The 19077-nt window shown below is 33.5% G+C and overlaps 7 protein-coding genes across 7 annotated transcripts; 5 read left to right on the top strand and 2 right to left on the bottom strand.

Moving 5' to 3' along the window:
- Window positions 1-159: 159 nt before the first annotated feature.
- Window positions 160-1305, top strand: ELE39_001507 (proliferation-associated 2G4 metalloprotease; the record flags this gene model as incomplete). Its single annotated transcript, XM_067344546.1, has 1 exon — window positions 160-1305. The coding sequence occupies one exon, from the start codon at window positions 160-162 to the stop codon at window positions 1303-1305; it is 1146 nt and encodes a 381-aa protein (XP_067201484.1).
- Window positions 1306-1397: 92 nt separating this feature from the next.
- ELE39_001496 (oxidoreductase) lies at window positions 1398-2921 on the top strand (the record flags this gene model as incomplete). The annotated part of the gene is made up of 5 exons (XM_067344535.1): window positions 1398-1759; window positions 1958-2117; window positions 2161-2426; window positions 2475-2702; window positions 2750-2921. The coding sequence occupies 5 exons, from the start codon at window positions 1398-1400 to the stop codon at window positions 2919-2921; spliced, it is 1188 nt and encodes a 395-aa protein (XP_067201473.1).
- A 157-nt stretch (window positions 2922-3078) lies between these two features.
- ELE39_001485 (nucleoporin) lies at window positions 3079-8502 on the top strand (the record flags this gene model as incomplete). The annotated part of the gene is made up of 1 exon (XM_067344524.1): window positions 3079-8502. One exon carries the CDS (start codon window positions 3079-3081, stop codon window positions 8500-8502), a length of 5424 nt encoding a protein of 1807 aa, XP_067201462.1.
- A 594-nt stretch (window positions 8503-9096) lies between these two features.
- ELE39_001474 (RAB geranylgeranyl transferase) lies at window positions 9097-10580 on the top strand (the record flags this gene model as incomplete). The annotated part of the gene is made up of 2 exons (XM_067344513.1): window positions 9097-10262; window positions 10325-10580. The coding sequence occupies 2 exons, from the start codon at window positions 9097-9099 to the stop codon at window positions 10578-10580; spliced, it is 1422 nt and encodes a 473-aa protein (XP_067201451.1).
- Window positions 10581-10620: 40 nt separating this feature from the next.
- On the bottom strand, window positions 10621-13212 carry ELE39_001463 (DEAD DEAH box helicase family; the record flags this gene model as incomplete). Its single annotated transcript, XM_067344502.1, has 1 exon — window positions 10621-13212. One exon carries the CDS (start codon window positions 13210-13212, stop codon window positions 10621-10623), a length of 2592 nt encoding a protein of 863 aa, XP_067201440.1.
- A 322-nt stretch (window positions 13213-13534) lies between these two features.
- Window positions 13535-15537, top strand: ELE39_001452 (glycosylphosphatidylinositol anchor attachment 1; the record flags this gene model as incomplete). The annotated part of the gene is made up of 5 exons (XM_067344491.1): window positions 13535-13563; window positions 13610-14277; window positions 14319-14445; window positions 14489-15345; window positions 15431-15537. 5 exons carry the CDS (start codon window positions 13535-13537, stop codon window positions 15535-15537), a joined length of 1788 nt encoding a protein of 595 aa, XP_067201429.1.
- Window positions 15538-15829: 292 nt separating this feature from the next.
- Window positions 15830-18823, bottom strand: ELE39_001441 (cGMP phosphodiesterase A4; the record flags this gene model as incomplete). The annotated part of the gene is made up of 1 exon (XM_067344480.1): window positions 15830-18823. One exon carries the CDS (start codon window positions 18821-18823, stop codon window positions 15830-15832), a length of 2994 nt encoding a protein of 997 aa, XP_067201418.1.
- Window positions 18824-19077: the final 254 nt, after the last annotated feature.

The raw sequence follows: 19077 nt of genomic DNA, 5'->3' as shown, positions 1-19077 counted from the left end.
AACCTAAATTCAAATATCAAAAATCGTTGTTGTTTTGTATCCAAAATAATTAACATTAAATTTAAGCATTTAAAAAATAAAGTTGTTTAATAAATGTTTGCAGCGGGAAATGATAAGACGAGGAGGTTATTTTTTTTTTTTAACTATTTTGAAGTAAAAATGTCAAAACAAGAAGGGCTCGAAAGCATAAATGATTTTTGTATTTCTGAGTCAATATCGAACCCAGAGGTTGTTACTAAATACTATACCGCTGCGGAGATAGTAAATTCAACTCTTCAGTATGTGATTGCATTATGTAAAGATGGTGCAGATATTTCAGAAATTTGCAGGAAAAGCGACTCTCTGATCGAGGAAAAATCTAATTCTGTTTATAATAAAAAGGAGGGTGGCAGGAAACTGGATAAGGGTATTGCATTTCCTACATGCATTTCTGTAAACGAGATTTGTGGTAATTTCTCTCCTTTACCTGCAGAAAGCTTAACATTAAAAAATGGTGACTTAGTCAAAATTGATCTAGGCGCTCATATAGATGGGTTCATTAGTATTTGTTCACATTCTATTGTAATTGGAGCCGAGCGGATTTCAGGAAAACAGGCAGATGTTTTAAAGGCAGCAAGTACTGCAATGGAGGTCGCTATTAGAACTGTAAAACCTGGAAACACCAATTCCTACGTTACATCTATGCTTAACAGAACCGTCAAGGAATTTAACTGTAATATGGTTCAGGGAGTTTTATCACATCAACTAAAGAGACATGTTGTCGATGGAAATCGTGTAATTATTTCAAGGGAAACACTAGATGAGAAAGTCGATGAATTCACATTTGAGGAAAATGAAGTTTATGGATTGGATATTCTAGTAAGCAGTGGGGAGGGTATTCCTAAGGAGTCTGATTATAGAAATACAGTATTTAAACGCGCTATTGAGACTAGCTATAACTTAAAAAGCCCAATCCCAAGGCAATTTCTCAGTGAAGTTAATAAAAAATTCCCTACATTACCGTTTTCGTTGAATATGATATCTGATGAAAAGTTTGCAAGGTTAGGGGTTTCTGAATGCATTAGGCATAATCTTTTGTATTCATACCCTGTAATGACAGAGAGAAAAGGAGAGTACGTTGCAAGCTTTAAGTGTACACTTCTGCTACTTCCAAATGGATCGAAGCGTATTTCCGGCTTGCAATTTGCACAGGAAAGCATTTGCGACTCCAAGTTCAAAGTGACGGATGAAGAAATTAATTCAATTCTTTTAATGCCATTTTCAGCGAAGAAGAAGAAGAAAAACAAGTCTATAGTTAGTTCTTAGCTTGAATTTTGCTTTTAATAGATATTCAACTAATTGTATATTTTATCTGCGGCTCTAAATCCTTTCTCCCCCCACACACAAATTTTTTAATTATGAGTAATAACGTTGCGGTGATTAGAGCTGGTGCATTTGGTAACAATGAATTGACTGAAACGGATATCTTTGATAATTGTAGGTCAATTAAGTCATGTGGAGAATGCCAGCTTTCTAAGTTTTGCTCTCCTTGTAAAATATCAGGCAGTTCAGAATTTTTTTGTACATCAAAAGTGGATTCAATTGCATCTTGCCAGCAAAATACCATGTCAAATATTTGTGCATCAGGATGGCCATGGTGGATTTATTTATGTCTTGTTTTATTATCGTTAGTTATATTGGGTATGACTTTGATAATCTTGTATAAGTGTTGCACCTGCCTTTTTGTTAAAGTTCAAGAGACAGAATTAGAAGATCTAAAGTAAGTTCAAAGTACATCAAAATAAATATTTAAATCTTTCAGGTTAAGAAAAAAAAGTTCAAATGAAATTCATACTTAAGTATCTGCCGCAATGAACCAATATTGGTGAAGTTGCAAAAATTTCCTAATTGAATTTTTATTTAAATTAATGATGAACTACATTTCTATGGTCCTAAACAAATTATTTCTTTTGCTCAGCAGATCTGAGAGAAAACTCACTTCATTTGGAAATTGGGCAATTATAACTGGCGCAAGCGATGGAATTGGAAAAGCAATGGCAAAAGAAATGGCTGAGGAAGATTTAAACTTAATTTTAATAGGGAGAAATGAAGAAAAGTTACGAAGTGTTGTAGATGAAGTAAGTTTTGAAATATATTTTGCGAATTTTAATCTTTTCCAAGTTGTTATCGCTGAAAAAACCAGATTCAAGACAAGAAATAAGGTATTATGTTATGGATTTTACTAACCCAACTTGCTACTCGAGCTTCTGCAAATATTTGGATTCAATTGATGATGTTGGAATTTTAATAAATAATGTTGGTGTTTCATATCCACATGCACAATATTTTGAAGAGACTAGCATAGATCTAATTAACGAATTAATAGAGGTTAATGTTAGGTCTGTATTGATGATGACTCGCATTGTTTACAGCCACATGAAAAAAAGGTAGGTAATGCTTTAAAGCTTTCCTAAATAAATAATACATATGCTCAGGGATCGAGGGGCTATTCTTTGTATAGGAAGTGGGTCCTCACAGCTCCAGACCGACCCTCTTTACTCAGCATACGCCGCTACAAAAAGTGTTGCTGAAACTCTGTGTAGAAGCCTACGTGCGGAGTGTGAATCCAAGAACATTACAATCCAATGCCATATTCCCATGCTAGTTACCACCAAACTATCAAAAGTCAGAAAAGAAACGCTATTCACAATTTCAACAAAAAAGTAAGTAGCAAATTGTTACGTTTTTAGCATTTTGACTAATCTCTTAGGTTTTGTGTTGAATCTATAAAGATGCTTAAAAAAGCTCCATCGGTTTACTCTACAGCAGTCCCCTATTTCGGACATAGACTACAACTTTTAATAGTAAGTAAAATAAAGAGGTCATCTACTTTTGATACTTTGGATTCAGGCAAACATGATCCCTCGCCCAATTTGGAATAAGATAAGAATATCACAAACCAAATATATTCGAGAAAAAGCATTGAAAAAAAAGATTTAAAATGTCTAAAATACGAAAACGCCGCCATTGAGCGGCAACTTCAAGTGGGGCAGATGCTATACGACACGAAATTTTTCCCAATTAATCAATTAAAATAAAATGCTCGGTGGAGGAGGTTTTGGTTCAAACCAAAACCAACAGTCTTCTGGAGGATTATTCGGAGCATCCACCTCTTTTGGGGTTGGTATTGGCCAGCAAGGGGCATCGCAAAATATTAACACGGTACAACAGAATTCAACGGGATTGTTTAATTCATCAACGCCCCTATTTGGAGGAAATGTGAGTCCTGGGTTGTTTGGAAGTACTGGCTCTTCTATTTCTGGGTTTGGAAATACTGGGCAGTCTTCAGTTTTTGGTCAACCCTCCAATGGTCTATTTGGCCAATCGATGAGTACATTTGGAGGGAATCAGCAAATTAGTTCCACTCAGCCAAGTATTTTCGGTTCAAATTCTTCTTCTACGATCGGTCCTAACTCTGGGTTTTTTAATTCTAGTCCGGCAAATAACTCTGGAGGCTTTGGCTCTTTTCAAAACTCATTTGGAACTTCTGGAGGCCTTGGAGGTCAGTCATCTCAAAGCAATCCATCGAACTATTTTGGGCAACAAAATAGCAGTGGTATTTTTGGGTCAATGCCTATTCAGACTTTTGGAAACACATCGAGCTCACCTTTTGGAGGCACAATGGGGACAAATTCAAATATTTTTGGAGCAAAAAAAGGTACAAATGGAATTACGTTTCAACCTGTAGTCGACAGAGATAGTGATGCCAGAATTATGTCTATTGTCTTTCAGAAGGATATTGATCAAAAGAAGTCAGTTGAGGAGCTTAGATGGGAGGACTATCAGGAAAAAAGAGGGCCTGTAAATAGCTTATCGATAAATACAAACTTTTCAACAAATACTAATAATTTTGGAAATGGCTCATTTTCTAACTCTGGTTTTGGCCCTAGCTCACAAGGGAATTCAATTTCAAACTCAATATTTGGACAACCTCAAACACCTTTTTTATCATCAACAACACCACAAAATTCACTTTTCGGTTCTAATGGTTCATCTTCAGGTTTAGGACAAACTTCAATTCTTGGTCAAGGACTTCAGAACTCTCAATCAAACGTAAGCAATCCTCAATTTGTATCTAATAATAGCGGATTGTTTGGTAATTCAAACAGCACAAGTTCATTTTCACTTCAGTCTTCAACAAGCGGATCAAGTTCAGGATTATTCTCCACTCCCAGTTTATTCTCTAGCAATAGTAATAATAGTGCTGTTAATAATAATAATAATAATAATAATTTGGGTGGTAGTATTAGTAGTTTAAATAGTGGAAATTTGTTCGGACAGCAACCATCCAATTTAGGGTCACTAGATAACTCCTTCAAAACATCTGGTTCTTTGTTTGCGGGAGGCCCAGCAACTTCAAATAGTACTAGTTTGAGTCTTTTTAACTCGAATTCAAATACTCAGCCTCAGATTTCTTTGTCAAATTCTTCGCTTGGAATGAAGCCGCTATTTGGAAATAATCAGGCATTAAGTAGTTCTAATTTAGGTGGAGGTTCTAGCAACGCTAACGGAACTAATTTATCCACAAGTTTGTTCGGTTCAACTCTGCCTAGTTCATCCAGTCTGTTTAATAATAACTCTTCAAGCGGTCTATTTGGTTCTACTCAGCCTCAAAATGCATTAAATAACAGTAATTCAAACACATCTAGTTCGAGCTTATTCGGTCAGCCACCTTTATCTCAATCATTTGGATTTGCGAGCATTAACCCTACTAATTCTTCATGGTCATCTTTGAGTTCTGGAGTTTCGAACTCTACAATTAGTCAAACAAGTTTACCAGGGAATTCTCAGCTGAATAATAATTCAGTTCAGCTGCAAAATATACTAGGGGGAGGGCAGTCTGGTAAACCTTCTACACAAGCTTCGTCAATAGTGTTTAATAACGGGCCTTCTGCATTAAACAAATTGTCCAATAGTGTGCTTCCCAAGTCAATTATTCAGAATTCGAGGTATTCGGACTCCACTGAAAGAGGAAAGTCACTATGGCTTTGGAAACCTCTACCACAGTTTATTTCTCGTTCTAATAGATATCAACTCGATAGTTTGAGCCAAAATTCTCATGAAGGAACTACAAATTCATCGGAGCTAGCTCTTCCTGCGCTTGCAACTGAAAGCGCAAGGCATAACACTGCACTTTTAACATCTGTTAGGCGAATTGAAAAAACTATTGACCCTCAGACTCCTGCCGCATTCTTAAATCTGCTTGAGCGTCAACAACAGTTCTTCGACGCGGTACAATCTCCAGAACAAAATAGCAATTCACCCACAAATTCTAAGACCAGGTCCTTGGTATTTACTACATCTCATGCTACCAAGTTTGTGCCCTTAGACGAGACATTTGAAGATGCAATTGATGATTCGAGTTCAGCTACTTTTTCTCCGAGAGTTTCAAAAATTGAGAATAGGCCTCTTTCTGTTACTTCAAAGCCATTGATAAACCTCGATTCAATTTCACGTTTTTCTCAGGATATACAAATTGCCAAAAGTGATGAATTTCGGAATTCAATTGGTAGAGTAAGTATAGAAAGCAATAATGCGGCAAGGACGCCATATTTAAGTCAGCACAGAAACTCGGTAAATTCTATTTCAGCAGCTAGTAATGAGCGTCAGGCTCGCACCTCCATAGGCCTTACAACTCCTAGACCTATTACTAGAAGACCAGATCAGTTGATTGATAACATTTCATCTGATTTAGGTAAATCCTATGTAAGAAAGCAAAAAGAATTCATTGTTGAATCTTTGACTCCAATACTTACCAAGTCTGATTATTTCTGCATTCCGTCGATAGAAGTATTAAAGACATTTTCGGAAGAAAGACTTGCAGTTGTGGAAGACTTCAAAATAGTTAGGGAAGGTGTTGGAGAGATTGTCTGGCCTGGGATTACCGATTTACGTGGGATTAATCTTGATCTTGTCGTTTCTATAGAACCTCTTTGTGTATCAGTATACGGTGATTGTGACTCTTCTATTCCTGTAGGTGAAGGATTAAATAAGAAAGCTATTGTAACACTCAAAAATTGCAAACCGAAGAGAGCTATATCCTCAAAGGACCCGCAGGAGATAGATGAGTTTAATGATCATCGTGTAAAGCAAATTAAGTCTTATACTGAGCAAATGGGAGCAAGATTTATTTCCCTTGACACTATTACCTGGGAATGGAAATTTGAAGTCACACATTTTTCTAAATACGGCTTTTTGAATGAGGATAGCCCTTTATCTCTTTATAAAGAGTTTCCTGATGACCTAACAAAACCCGAAGACACAAATTTTAATATCCACCATCAGGAGAATAATTTACTTTGTAGAAGTTCAAAGCAAGTAAAATTTAAAAGCCATTTTTTTGTGAAGAACCAATATAACTTTAGTTTATATTCGGAAATTAAAAGCATCGTGGAAAAAGATAAAAGCTTAAAGAAATCCGCCTATAATGCAATCTGTTTTAGAAGTGGTATTTATATTGGCTCAAATGGTTTTGTTGTGGTGCCGCATAGGTCATTTTGTAAAATTAAACATGGCGTCAGCGACTATAATACATCGATTACGTTGTTTAAAATAAATAAAATTAATGAATCTGTGACTACAGGCACAACAAATAATCCGGGCTATTCTCGAAGATTGATTTCTGCCTGGCTTAGACTATATTTTGAAATAATAGGAAATAAGACAAGTTATGGTTGCTCTGGAGTTTCAATCGAATCAATAATAAAACTTATTTTCCTTTTATGGAGCATAACGAAAAAAGAAGTTCAAGTTTTTTCACATCTATCCGGTTTCAAAATTAACTCTTTGAATTTTGAACGCTTAAAGTATTTTGAACAAACATTTTGTTTGATTGGTGGAATATTAGAATTAGCAATTAAAAATTCAAATAATCAGTCTGAAGGGCGTTTTGAAACTAATTTAAGGGAACTGATTTCTTGGTGGATAAAGATTGTGATGAAAAACATCCAGGATATTAAGTTTAGCAATAACAATCAAAATTCTCAATATTTACACGAAGAAAGGATTAATCTTCTATTGAATAATATTGCAAACGGAAGCTTATTCGATCTAGTTAATAATACTGCAAGCTCATCGTATTTTATAATTCCAAGGATTGTGTCTCTGTGCCTATCAGTTGGAAATAATAAAATGTCAGTTTTGCAAATAAGAGAAAACTTGCAGTGGTGGTCAAAAATTGGTCTTATTTCGGATTTAACTTATTCTTCAAATAGGCTATGCAAAACAATATCCAATATAGATGCGTTTGTGGATGATTTTTCATATGCATGGCAAAATAATGTATTCTTATCTGCAAATTATTCGACAAATCCAAGGCTTAGCGAAAAGTTACAAAGAATGAAAAATATTTTTTTAATTGATAATACACAAACATTGAAAAAACTAGTCAACTCAAATGATATTAATATAGATCCATCAGAAGCAGGCGAAAAAGAAATGTTTGATCAGATACAATTCCAAATCATTAAATTTTTTTTTTGCGATGAAAAACTTAGACAAGTAGAGCTCTGCCGATTTAACAACTCAGATTCTATAAAATTTTCTTCTTCATTTACTTGGCTAATTACAAGAGTTCTCACATTTTATCATTATATTAGTTGTAATGGTAATGAATTGGAATTTTCAAATAAATTAAACTTAATGTTCATACAGGAACTTGAAATTCTTGGGTTGTGGGAATGGGCAGTTTATGTTGTAATGCATACTAACATGAACTCAAGCTCTAGTCTTGTTAATTGTATTATTATGAGAAACATACAGGAGAATCCCGATTATTTGAATCCTGAGGATTACTTAAATGATGTGAAGTGGAAGTTTCTAGTTGATAGGTTGGGAGTACCGTCAAATTGGTTGTTTGAAGCAATTATTTATAAATTAGAGTCTAGTGGAAATTTGTTGCAATCATTAAAATGTACAATGTATTTAATAAATCGTCTACAAGAAAAAAAATTTGAAGCTGAAGATTTGTTTTTTCATCGTTCAGATCGCATCTCTGCTATCAATAATCTAGTTATATCTGCTACAAAGAAGTTGTTGGATGCTTCTCTTCTACCTAGCATATTGATGGAAATATCAACCCTTACAAGAAGTGTTATAATTGGAAAGAGAACACTTGGTAGGATTGATAATTATTATTTTGATACCTACCAACTTGATGCTAGTGAAAATCTGCAATTAATTTTCTCAGTCTATGAGGGTCAGTTTAATACAGAAATATGGCAAACTCTCAAGTCGATAATAATAATTTCAAACCAATATATAAAATTTGCTAGGAGATTAATAGAAAGTGAATCTTATTATATAGATCAAGATGAATTGAAAATGATTTTCTCTAATTTGGAAAAGTTTACTGCTTTGAGGAAAGACACTATTAGATATTCGTTTGAACGATGTATTAACAATATAATAGATAATTACTGTTGGGATGTAATTTTAGATACGATAGGAATTGCTAAACATTAGCAGGATAATTTAATTCCTTTTCATGATTACCTATCCGAATGCATTCCAACAATGGCTCCGAATCTATTTGGTTTAATTTTGGACTCTAAATTTCTTGCCTTCCGAGTTTCCATGCAAACTCCTGTATTCGGTGAAATATTTGTACCTTTATTTACTTTAGTACTTGAATTTTCTTGATAGTTTACTATCATGTTAAGGAATTTTACAACTCCTTTTGTTGCAGACTGCTTCAAACCTTTTTCCCTTTGATTTGTTACCACTGGCTTTGAAAAAACTGTACCAGTAATATTTTCATTTGCCTATTTATATTAGTTATTGGAAGTTTGTTTAATAAAAATGACTTACAGTTCTTTTTTTATGTTTCTTGCCAGTATCCTTGATTGTTTTTTTGATCGGCAATTCTTCTTGAGAAAAAACGGGGTCTCCCCTTAAAACAGATCTGGACAAAATCCCACTAGCAACTAAAGACAATAAAAGTAATAGATGACAGTTAAATCACTTACCGTTCGATATTTTGGTTTTTTTCATAGTAGTTAATTCGAAATAATTTAAGAAGAGTTGCGGCGGCATAAATCATTGGGAATAAACAAAGATATGTATAATTCAATACAAAAATTTGAATTGGAACTGCATAAAAAATACCTAATTTCCGTAACAAACGATGTAATACATAACTATGACTCATCAAAAGCACAGCTGAGTTCAGTATTTATTCATGGTATTTATTGGGTTTTGTGTTGCTCAGACTTAATTCAATGTAATATTTTTGATCAGCTGCATAGTGCTAAAAATAAGTTTCTTCATTTATTAAGAAAATGTGAACGTGAATTATTTATAGACAACTTTAGGTTAAAATTTTATTCGATAAATCCATTTGACTTTATTAAACCTTCCATTCTTTCTATACTTAGTGGGATACAAATAAATACAATATTGAACAATAAAATCGTTGAAGACAAAAAAAATGAATTAAACGTTTTTATAAAGAGCTTAGTTGTCTTGAAAAATGAAAAAATATATATAAATAACTCTAAAAATTACCTAAGTCAATTTGACGTCAGGTTTATTTACTCAACGCTACTTGTATATTATTTATCGAACAATTCAGATCTAAAACAACCAGATCCAGCCTTCCAAATTTCAGAACTGACAAGAATACTAGTTAGAATGCAAAACAAAGACGGTGGATTTGGTAAACGCTATAAAGATGAATCCCATGCAGGATATACTTTTTGTGCAGTTTCTTCGATAGCAATAATCAAAAAAATAACAAAAAATGACTCTATTGACCTATTATTTAACTTTAATCGACTAACCAACTGGTTATTAAAACGAATAGTTGTATCGGAAAATCACGAAACAAACAAGAGTCGATCATATTGCTTTAATGGCCGCATTGGGAAAAAATGCGATGTATGCTACTCGTGGTGGGTGACTGCAAGTCTTAAAATCGTAGGAACTACTATTAATAAAAATATGGACTGCTCATTATTCCTTAATTTAGAAATATTAAAAACACTGATTAATGGAATCTTATGCCATCAAAATATTATTTATGGCGGTTTTCAAAAGTCTCCCTTTAATATTGACAGAAAAAACCGTCCAGATCCACTCCATACTTTTCTTTCAATTTCTGCACTATCTCTGTTATTTAACAGCGTTCCGAGCCAATTAAATTCAGAATTTTATGGAAAAACTAAACCATCTGAAATATTTTGGTTAATAACTAAGATTGACCCGATTTCTGTATTACCAGAAAAGTACCTGTATAGATTATTTAAGTTTCATTAATTACTAATTCAGGCCTTTCCATGAATAATAGAAACGGATTTATATGGAAGGTTATAAAAGTTGATGAATTGGAATGGTTGGATATTAATTCGGAAACTTTATCATATAATTGTTCATGCGGTGATGTCTTTTGGACAACACTTCCTTATCTTGAAAAGATAGCCGATTCAGAAGATAAAGGGAATGATACTTCTGTAATTTTACAATGTGAGAGCTGCTCATTGAAAATTAAAGTCGTTTTCAATAGAGAATCCCTTAATAAAATAAGAAAAACTATAATAAATTAAACTAATTTGTTTTAGTGTTTGGAATAAAAAGCATAAATGACTATCTACGTTTCTCAACTATCACAACTTTGCTCCTGTTTGGCCTCCCCTTCTGAATAACTTTTTTAAGATTTTTCTCCGCTAACTCCTTATTTTTTTTTGCTAGTTGCTTCCTTCTGTATTCCGGATCATTTTTCATTCTTTGCTTAACTTCATTCACTCGCTTTTTAAGAATCTGTTGTGGAGTTCTTATCTCATTTTTTGGATTTTTACTTTGATCGGCAATCCTTTCATTAATTATCCCAATGCGTTTTGCAATGCGTTTCTGCTTGTGAGTTAGCTTAATACCTTTATTAATAGCTTCAATTATCCCTTTATGCTTATCGTGTAAATTTGAATGATCGAATGAAAAGTTACTATCAATCATTTTACACTTATCTCTAAACTTGTTATTACCTCTACTTTTATTAAGCTCTCTATCCTCAATTTCTCCAACATTCTGAATCTTTAAATTTGTATTTGCCTTCCATTTCTTATATTGTCCCGTACACTTTAGCTCTCCTTTGACCTTGACACCACTTTCATTAACTTTTTTGATAGAGTTTTGTTTGGAAATATTTAATAGCTCGTACCTTTTCCTTTTGGAGTTCCATTTTCTAACGCACTTTTGTCTCTTCATTTCACCTTCTTCATCAGGATTAATATCAAAGCTGGATGATTCTAATTGTAATCCAGCTGATCTTGAAATTTCTTCTTCGCTGTTTTTATAAGGTATAAAGAAATGCTTTGATTCTTTAACTCTATTACACTGCTTCTTAGGTTTTCTTTTTTTATTCGCAATAATCTGTGGAATACTATTATTTTGAGATATCCCGTCTGAAATACTATTTTGTCTCTCAAAAATAAAAGTATCAATAGCTAATTTATCTTTATTTAGGATTGAATTTGCAATAATGCTCATATCCTTAATTTTTTTCATTTTTACTGATGACTTTAAGATCATTTTTCCAGTGGCTTGGCTAACAACTCCATGTTTATTTTCGTGAGCTTTGTTTTCAGTTGGTCTAAACGATTTCAAATGTTCTATAAGAGGATTGCTAATAACTTCGAGATTTGGAAGACTTCCATTATTTAAATTAGTTTCATCGCGATTTATATTTAAGTCTGGATGAATAGACATTAGTATTTTCGATACTCCTCCACTTTTATCTAAAAGTTCCCGTGATCTTTTTAAACTTTCTTTTGAAGATGATGCTCTAGTTTTCAAGTATAATAAATACGAAGATTCCATTGACCTTCTGCATCTCTCTATTTCAGAATTTCCAGTGATAATTCTTCCAATTGACTCTATTTCTAGTGTTAAATCAGGAAAACTAGCTAAAATTAATCTTGAATTATTATTTGAGTCATCAAAAGATACTGGTTGAACAGAAGATACAACTTCATCATGAATTTCATCGTCATTTGTACCAACCTCAAGCTTTTTTTCTGTGTTCAAACCATCATTGGATAAATCTGTAGTCTGCTTACTAGTCAATGTAGTCATTTTAAAGCCAAGAAATAGGCAAAGGTCCATCGTGTATGGTAAATCTCTAGAAGTAATAAGTGAAAACGCTCTGCCTTCTTGCCCTGCCCTTGCTGTTCTTCCAGTTCTGTGAACAAATAATTTTGGACTCAATGGAAAATCAAAATTGATGACATATTTGATCATTGGAATGTCCACACCTCTTGCAGCAATGTCAGTTACTATTAATGCTCTACTCTTATTCTTTCTAAATGTGCTTAAATGCATTGTACGTGCTTCTTGATCCATATTACCGTAAATATAACTAACTGTAATATTATTCGATTCAAGAATTTTTACAATATAATCAACATGATGTTTAGTTGCGCAAAAAACAATAGCCCTTTCATGAGGAGGAATAGTGTTTCTAAGCAAAAACAGTAAAGATGCAAGCTTCTCATCTTCTCTCACGAATAGAAATGTTAACTTCAATGTTTCACTCAATATATAATCTGAGTCAATTTGAATAACTTCAGGTTCGTTTAATCTAACTTTAGAAAATGATGCGAGTGATGTTGGCATTGTGGCAGATACTAATATACATTGCCTAGTTTTTGGAATCGACTCTAATATTTTCTCAATCTGGTCAGCTAGTCCCATTTCAAATAGACGGTCTGCTTCATCAAGAATAATTATCTTAACAGCTATTAATGATAGCCCTGCTTCTATAATGTGATGAAATAATCTTCCTGGCGTTGCAACTACTATATCTGGATTCCCAGATAATGATTCGAACTGTCTATCAAGTGATGACCCACCTGTAAGTGCACAAACAACCATGTTTGTTTTGCAGGCAAGCTTGCGTACAACACGATAAGTCTGTAATGCAAGCTCTCTAGTGGGGGACAATATAACTCCCCTAATTCCAACAATTTGTGAGTGAGAGCAACCTAACCGTTCAATCATAGGCAATACGAAACCCGCAGTTTTACCTGAGCCCGTTCTTGCCATAGCAACCACATCTCTGCCTGCTAAAATAGACGGGAAGCATTTGCGCTGAATCGGAGTTGGAAGGGAATAACCAATAATTTTGATTGATTCCAAAAGTTTTGGAGAAAAACCAAAACTTTGAAATGCTCCTTTAACCATTTTATAATTCGTCAAAAATGACAATTAGCCTGTGCGGCAAAAGAGAGATAATTATTTTGCGGGTAAAACTTGTTATAGTTAATTTTCTAGATTGAAAAAATCAATAAGATGAATATATATCATTGGACTAAATCACTATCAAATATGTTGCAATATAATGGTGTTACAGTGCTTGGTAACCTTTGAAAGCCTACATTATATTTATACTAGATCAAATTTTTTCACTAGTATCAATATTTGCGAGGTACTAAATGTAAGGTTCTCATGCGCGCACAAATACTAATAGAGTAAAATACCTATATTGAATATAGCTGTGTTGGAGATGGGTTTGAATACAGTTGGATTAATCAGGTAAGTGTGCTAACTTTCAAACATGATTATATTCCTATTTTCATAGATTAATTCTGCTGTCTATTGGGGTTTTATTACTTTTATCTCTTCCAGGTTTTGATAAAGTTACACAAGTAAAGGAAAGTGGATTTTCTGAGGGAGTAAATAAGGCTGCGGTCGACCAAAACATTATAGTTGAATACAAAAAAGTAACTCAAGAGATATTAACGTCCCAAAAATCGGGTAACGCTGAATTGGTTGCACAAAGTATAATTAATTCTATTGCAAAGGAAACTCACTGCGTTGAATGCGGAGATTCTGATGATATTGATATAATAAAAAATCAGCATTACTCCTCAAGTAGATATAAAGATTTATATCTTTTAAAACCTGGATATATTGCAGCTGTAGTTCCGTCAAAAAGAGGCGATTCTTCAGAAGTAATGGTAATTTCTATTAGTTTTCCATGGGAAAATAAAGATGGAAAAGATGAATTAGGAAGTGCAGCAGGTCTATTGATTCCTTTTTCTAAGCATTTTGAAAAAGTTTACTGGACTTCAAAAGATATAATTCTACTATTTACTGACTCCAACATTCCAAATTCAGTGGGAATCAACTCATTTCTGAAAGATTTGGCAACTGACCAAAGACTGCTAAAGTACAGTGGCAGAATAAGAACTGCAATATGTATTGAAATACTATCTTTAACTCCGACAAGAGTCTTTATTGATATTGGTAAGTTAATAAAAATATGCATGTTAACTTCTAACTTTTAGTAGAATCAATGGATGGACTGCAGGCTAATCAAGATTTTCCTAATGCTGTTATAAGAGAGATTGAGTCAAGTTTTACCTACCCTCCTATATCTATTATTACGAGGAGTTTTTGGGATTCAATCGCAAGGTAAGTTTTAAAAAGCATCTGCTTATTCAAATTATTGCTTTAGGCAAGCGTTTAATAAAGGATCGAATAAACCTCATAGTAGGTTTTTGCAAAACAATATACCTTCATTTACACTTTCGTTGGTTGATGAATCCTCGATAGAAAATAATAAAATAAGAGGTTATTTTAAAAAAATTCACGACAAAAATGAATTCATATCAATATTTCCAATTCAACAATTTGAGATTTATAAATTTTTAGAAGGGGTTGTTAAAATTCAAAGTAACCTTCATGATGAGCTGCATCAATCAAGCAGCAAATACTATTATACTTCATATTTTTCAACATTGGGCTTTGGAATTTATTCAACGCCAATTATCCTGATATTGATATCATTTTTTATCGGAATATTGGAACGGTTGTCAAAAGAAAGCAGTATATTATTGATTGGAATTATTCTAAGTGCATTTATGATTTCAACAACTACTCCAGTAGTGCTCTTGGCCGTGCATATATTTGATAAAATGGGTTATTCTTTATTCCAATGTTCTAATTTGCTAACACTCAAATCTTTGAATTTGTGGGTTTTTTTCATTATGTTAATCTTTTTGGTGTTCTTTTCCACGTTTTTTGTTACTTTGATCATTAATTTACTCATTAAAATATTTAGAATTCAAAAGAACAGCTGCACATACAAAGATATTATCATTTCTATTAAGATGATGAATTACATATTTTTAATCGTCTTCTCAATCCTTCTTTCAACAAAAAATTTCAGTATTTTGGTTTTTGCTATCCCCATTATCGCATTAATTATTTTTATTATGGATTCTTCGATTATTCGGAAATTTACAATCTGTGCAATTTTTTTCGTGGTTTTATTAAATTTTTGTTTCGATAAAAAGAAAAGAAACTTTGCATGTATGCTGTCAAAAATAGCAATGAAGGCAAGATATTTTCTGATAAGTATTGCAAATACTCTAAATTCTAAATATTTTACTTACAGTTTTGGCTTCGATATTAGCAAAGCAAGAAATTCCGCATCTATTTGGAACTCTGTTATGGGGAATGAGATATTTTGCCATAATAAACAGCGATATCCAACAGAGATAACAAACTTATGTAATAGGCTATTGGATAATTTTGATCAAATTTCGAAACGGTATAAAATAATTAAGAGTATCCCTATATTACAGTGGATCAGTTGGATAGAAATCAAAATAGAAGAAAATATGTGTAATTATAATGGCAAAAATTTTTATGAAATTTTTACGGAAAATTTATTTCATTTATTTAGGGATGATAGGTGCTTGAAATCAACAATGTTCAGACATCTGCTGATAGGATTGCTATCACCCTTAATACTAGCACTATCATTAACTTTTCTATAATATAACTTTGTCTATTATGAGTCAACTTTTTCATCTGAAACAAATGTTAATGCATCTTCACTATCCCACTGAATGCCTGCCTCAGCTATATCTTCCCAATTATTAATATTTTCCAAAATTCGGTCGATACATCTCCTTACATCACCATCTACGTCGACATAGCATAATTCTTGGAACAACGGAAGACAAACAAAATTTAAAAATCCAACTTGTGACTTTGGTACATCTGTAGATTCCCTGTCACAAATTGGAGAAATGGGTAGTGATAATGCCTTCTCCTCATCTCCCTGTAGGAAAAACTCTTCCACAACAGATCTACACCACTTGTAGTGTTGATTCCATTTCAATGCCCCATGCCCAATATCTGCAGCTTTTAAGCATGTCCTAGCAAGCATTAGTCTATCTTGAGCGTCACCGTACGGGTCCCAATCAACTGCTTGTCTTCTCACTCTAAACCTAGAAACGCATTCAAAATGTCTGTGCATATCGGTCTCCAATATTAATTCAATAACTATTCTTCTGAACTCTTTGTGGAGTTCTGCATCCCAATTTTGCAAGAAATCAGCAGCTCCACCCCCGTAATAGTAGATAATTCGAAATGTCAAGGATGCATGAAACATTTCCAGGACAGATCGGTCGTTATAATTAATTGCAAGCATATGCCTTGAATTTACAAGAAAATTGCTTGTTCTTCCAATATGGCCTACATCATGTCCAAGAGATGCGACAACAGACGCAAGCCTCTCTACAGTATCTAAATGACTCCAAAGTCCAGTCGCTCTTGATAGACAAATTGCATGGTGGCATACGTTAGTACCGTGTAATTCGTTGTGATATTTGTTGTTAAGGTATCTGATATTTAATTCTCGAAAAAATATATTAAATTTGGATATATTTCCGATGAGCTTCGAAGGCGCAGTAATTGAGGAGGAATATGCTGTAGTTATTCCCCTAGGTAGGTTAGATGAATCAGAGCCAATTCCCTGGTTTTTCTCTTCTGATGCAATTAAGTGTAGCATATATAATCCTGCCACTGCAAGGCAATTACCTTTAGTTAATTCATTTAATCTCCACATATCCAAATCCCAATTAGAAGAATACTGATTATCCATAAGTTTCAATGCCTTATCTAAATCAGAATATAGTTCTGTACTAACACCCTTGGGAAGTTCAGGTAACGTAAAATTATGTGGGTTTGTTTCATTAAAATGAGACTGGCTTAGCAATGAAATTGTTCCAGAGGGATCTTTAATAGAGATGAGTTTTGAAGCTAAATGGGTTGCGAAGTGAGCTACCTTACGCTTGTTCTTAAGAAGATGCCTATAGTTATCTTCAATATCTCCATCAATTGTAGGTTCATCTAATGGTCCTTGACGGGAAATCATATTTTCTACCGTATGATTTGCATCTAAATTCTGAGATATAGCTTTAATCTTCTCATGAGTATTGCTTCGATTTGAAACTGGCCCATCAAAGACTTTAGAAGCATACAGAACTTCTCTTCTAGATGCAGATGATTTAGTAAATTCTGCAGTAATATATTCCCTCACCTTTTCAACAGATGGATCAATGAGTGTTGAGGAGTTTTCCCCAGCAGTAGCAATCATCATTGAGAGTCTACGACGAGAAGGGCCAGGAATTGACGTAACAGTAGCTCTTGATTCTGTGTTCCTTCTGGCTGATATAGAATCAATACTCACATAGCTTGACTTGTTTTCGTGCGATTTTGGAGATAAAAATTGCCCCATTGACTTAGGAGAGTTGGGAGAGATAGGAATTCTGACGTCATCAGAAATACCAAATTCTTGTTTTATCTTTGGAGAAATAACTGGTGAGCAATTCTCTCTTGGAGTTATATCTCCACTACCAATTGCTTTAACCTTAGATTGTCTAGAAGGAGTTTGCGGTATATTTGACTGAAGTGACTGTGGCAGGAAAATTGCAACCGGATCAACGGCATAAATATCATCTGATCTACATAAAGTGACTTGAGCAGATGTCAAGTCTACCATTGCATCATGTAGCATTTTACGATTTATTCCCTTTGTACACGAAGTATTTAAATAACGAAGAAATAGTTGAACCTTATTGATATTCGCTAACGTTCCTTCAATCATTGTTGATTTAGGTGCTTGATTCATAGAATTCTCCAATATTTGCATCTCCGCCTTTACTAGATTAATGTTAAAAAAGTCTCTTCTTGAGGAGCTCACGTTAACTCTTTTTGCCAAAATGCATACAATACAAAATACGAAAAGATATATTGTTGTGGAAACATATTGAGTTTCATTAGGAATAGGTCTCAGCATAGAAGGGACCAATATAATATAGAATGAGATACTCGCAATTGAATAAATTAACATGCTCATAAAAGAAATTGGCAACATAAAATGCAAAATAGAGCAAATTGTTATTACAATTAGCGATCTAGAATTCTGAACTGCAGGATCGTATTCATTATTAGGGGAGAGTGAGACATCTAGTAATAAATTTCCTGCCGTAATATTAAGTATTGTTGTTATTATTGTAGTTGATGTAAATATGATTTCCAAATGTTTATTTAAGAAATCGACGAAAAATGAAATGATTAGAAATAGTGAGCATGTTGCAACTACACCACAGATTATGAAATAAGCGGTTACTGAACTATTGGAAACTTCATTCACTTTCTGATTGTAAACCTCCAATAAGATATCCAGCATGATCAACAATAATGTTAGCAATCCTATCCAAAAAATACCAATTTCTGCTCTTTTTCTGATTTTTTTCTCGAATTTCTTTTCCAAAATCTCGCTTCGAAATTTCAATGTAAATGGATGCAAGTATTCTAGAGTAGATGCAGAAGAAAACGTATTTTTGAATGGTGAAGTTAATTCCTTTAGCCTAGTCTTTAAATCCCTATTTTCATATATTTCGAGCTCACCCAAATCAAAATTAAGCCCCCAATCATTATTCTTCTCAAATAGTACTGTCTTCCCAATTGAGGGAGAACTGGCCAACCCACTCATCTTAAAATTCTCCTTGGATGAGAATTAGAGGAAATCGATGGTGCGACATTCCGCAATATTATAACTTCTACATTGCACGCGCGAGTAAAATTGTGTGTAGGAAAGCGCTACTTACACACCGCCTATATTTGAATCATTTATTTATTTGTAATTTTAAGCTATCCCAATATTTTAGCTTTATTAAGGGTAACTTTTATGGCACTAAATAATATATTATTAGAGGCATAATTGAATTTTGTTTAATTTCAATCACG

Source organism: Cryptosporidium sp. chipmunk genotype I, assembly GCF_004936735.1.
Source record: "Cryptosporidium sp. chipmunk genotype I strain 37763 chromosome Unknown contig_18, whole genome shotgun sequence".
Lineage (NCBI taxonomy): Eukaryota > Apicomplexa > Conoidasida > Eucoccidiorida > Cryptosporidiidae > Cryptosporidium > Cryptosporidium sp. chipmunk genotype I.
Note: the sequence above shows the minus strand (reverse complement) of the source record. Positions and strands in the feature narration are given on the sequence as shown.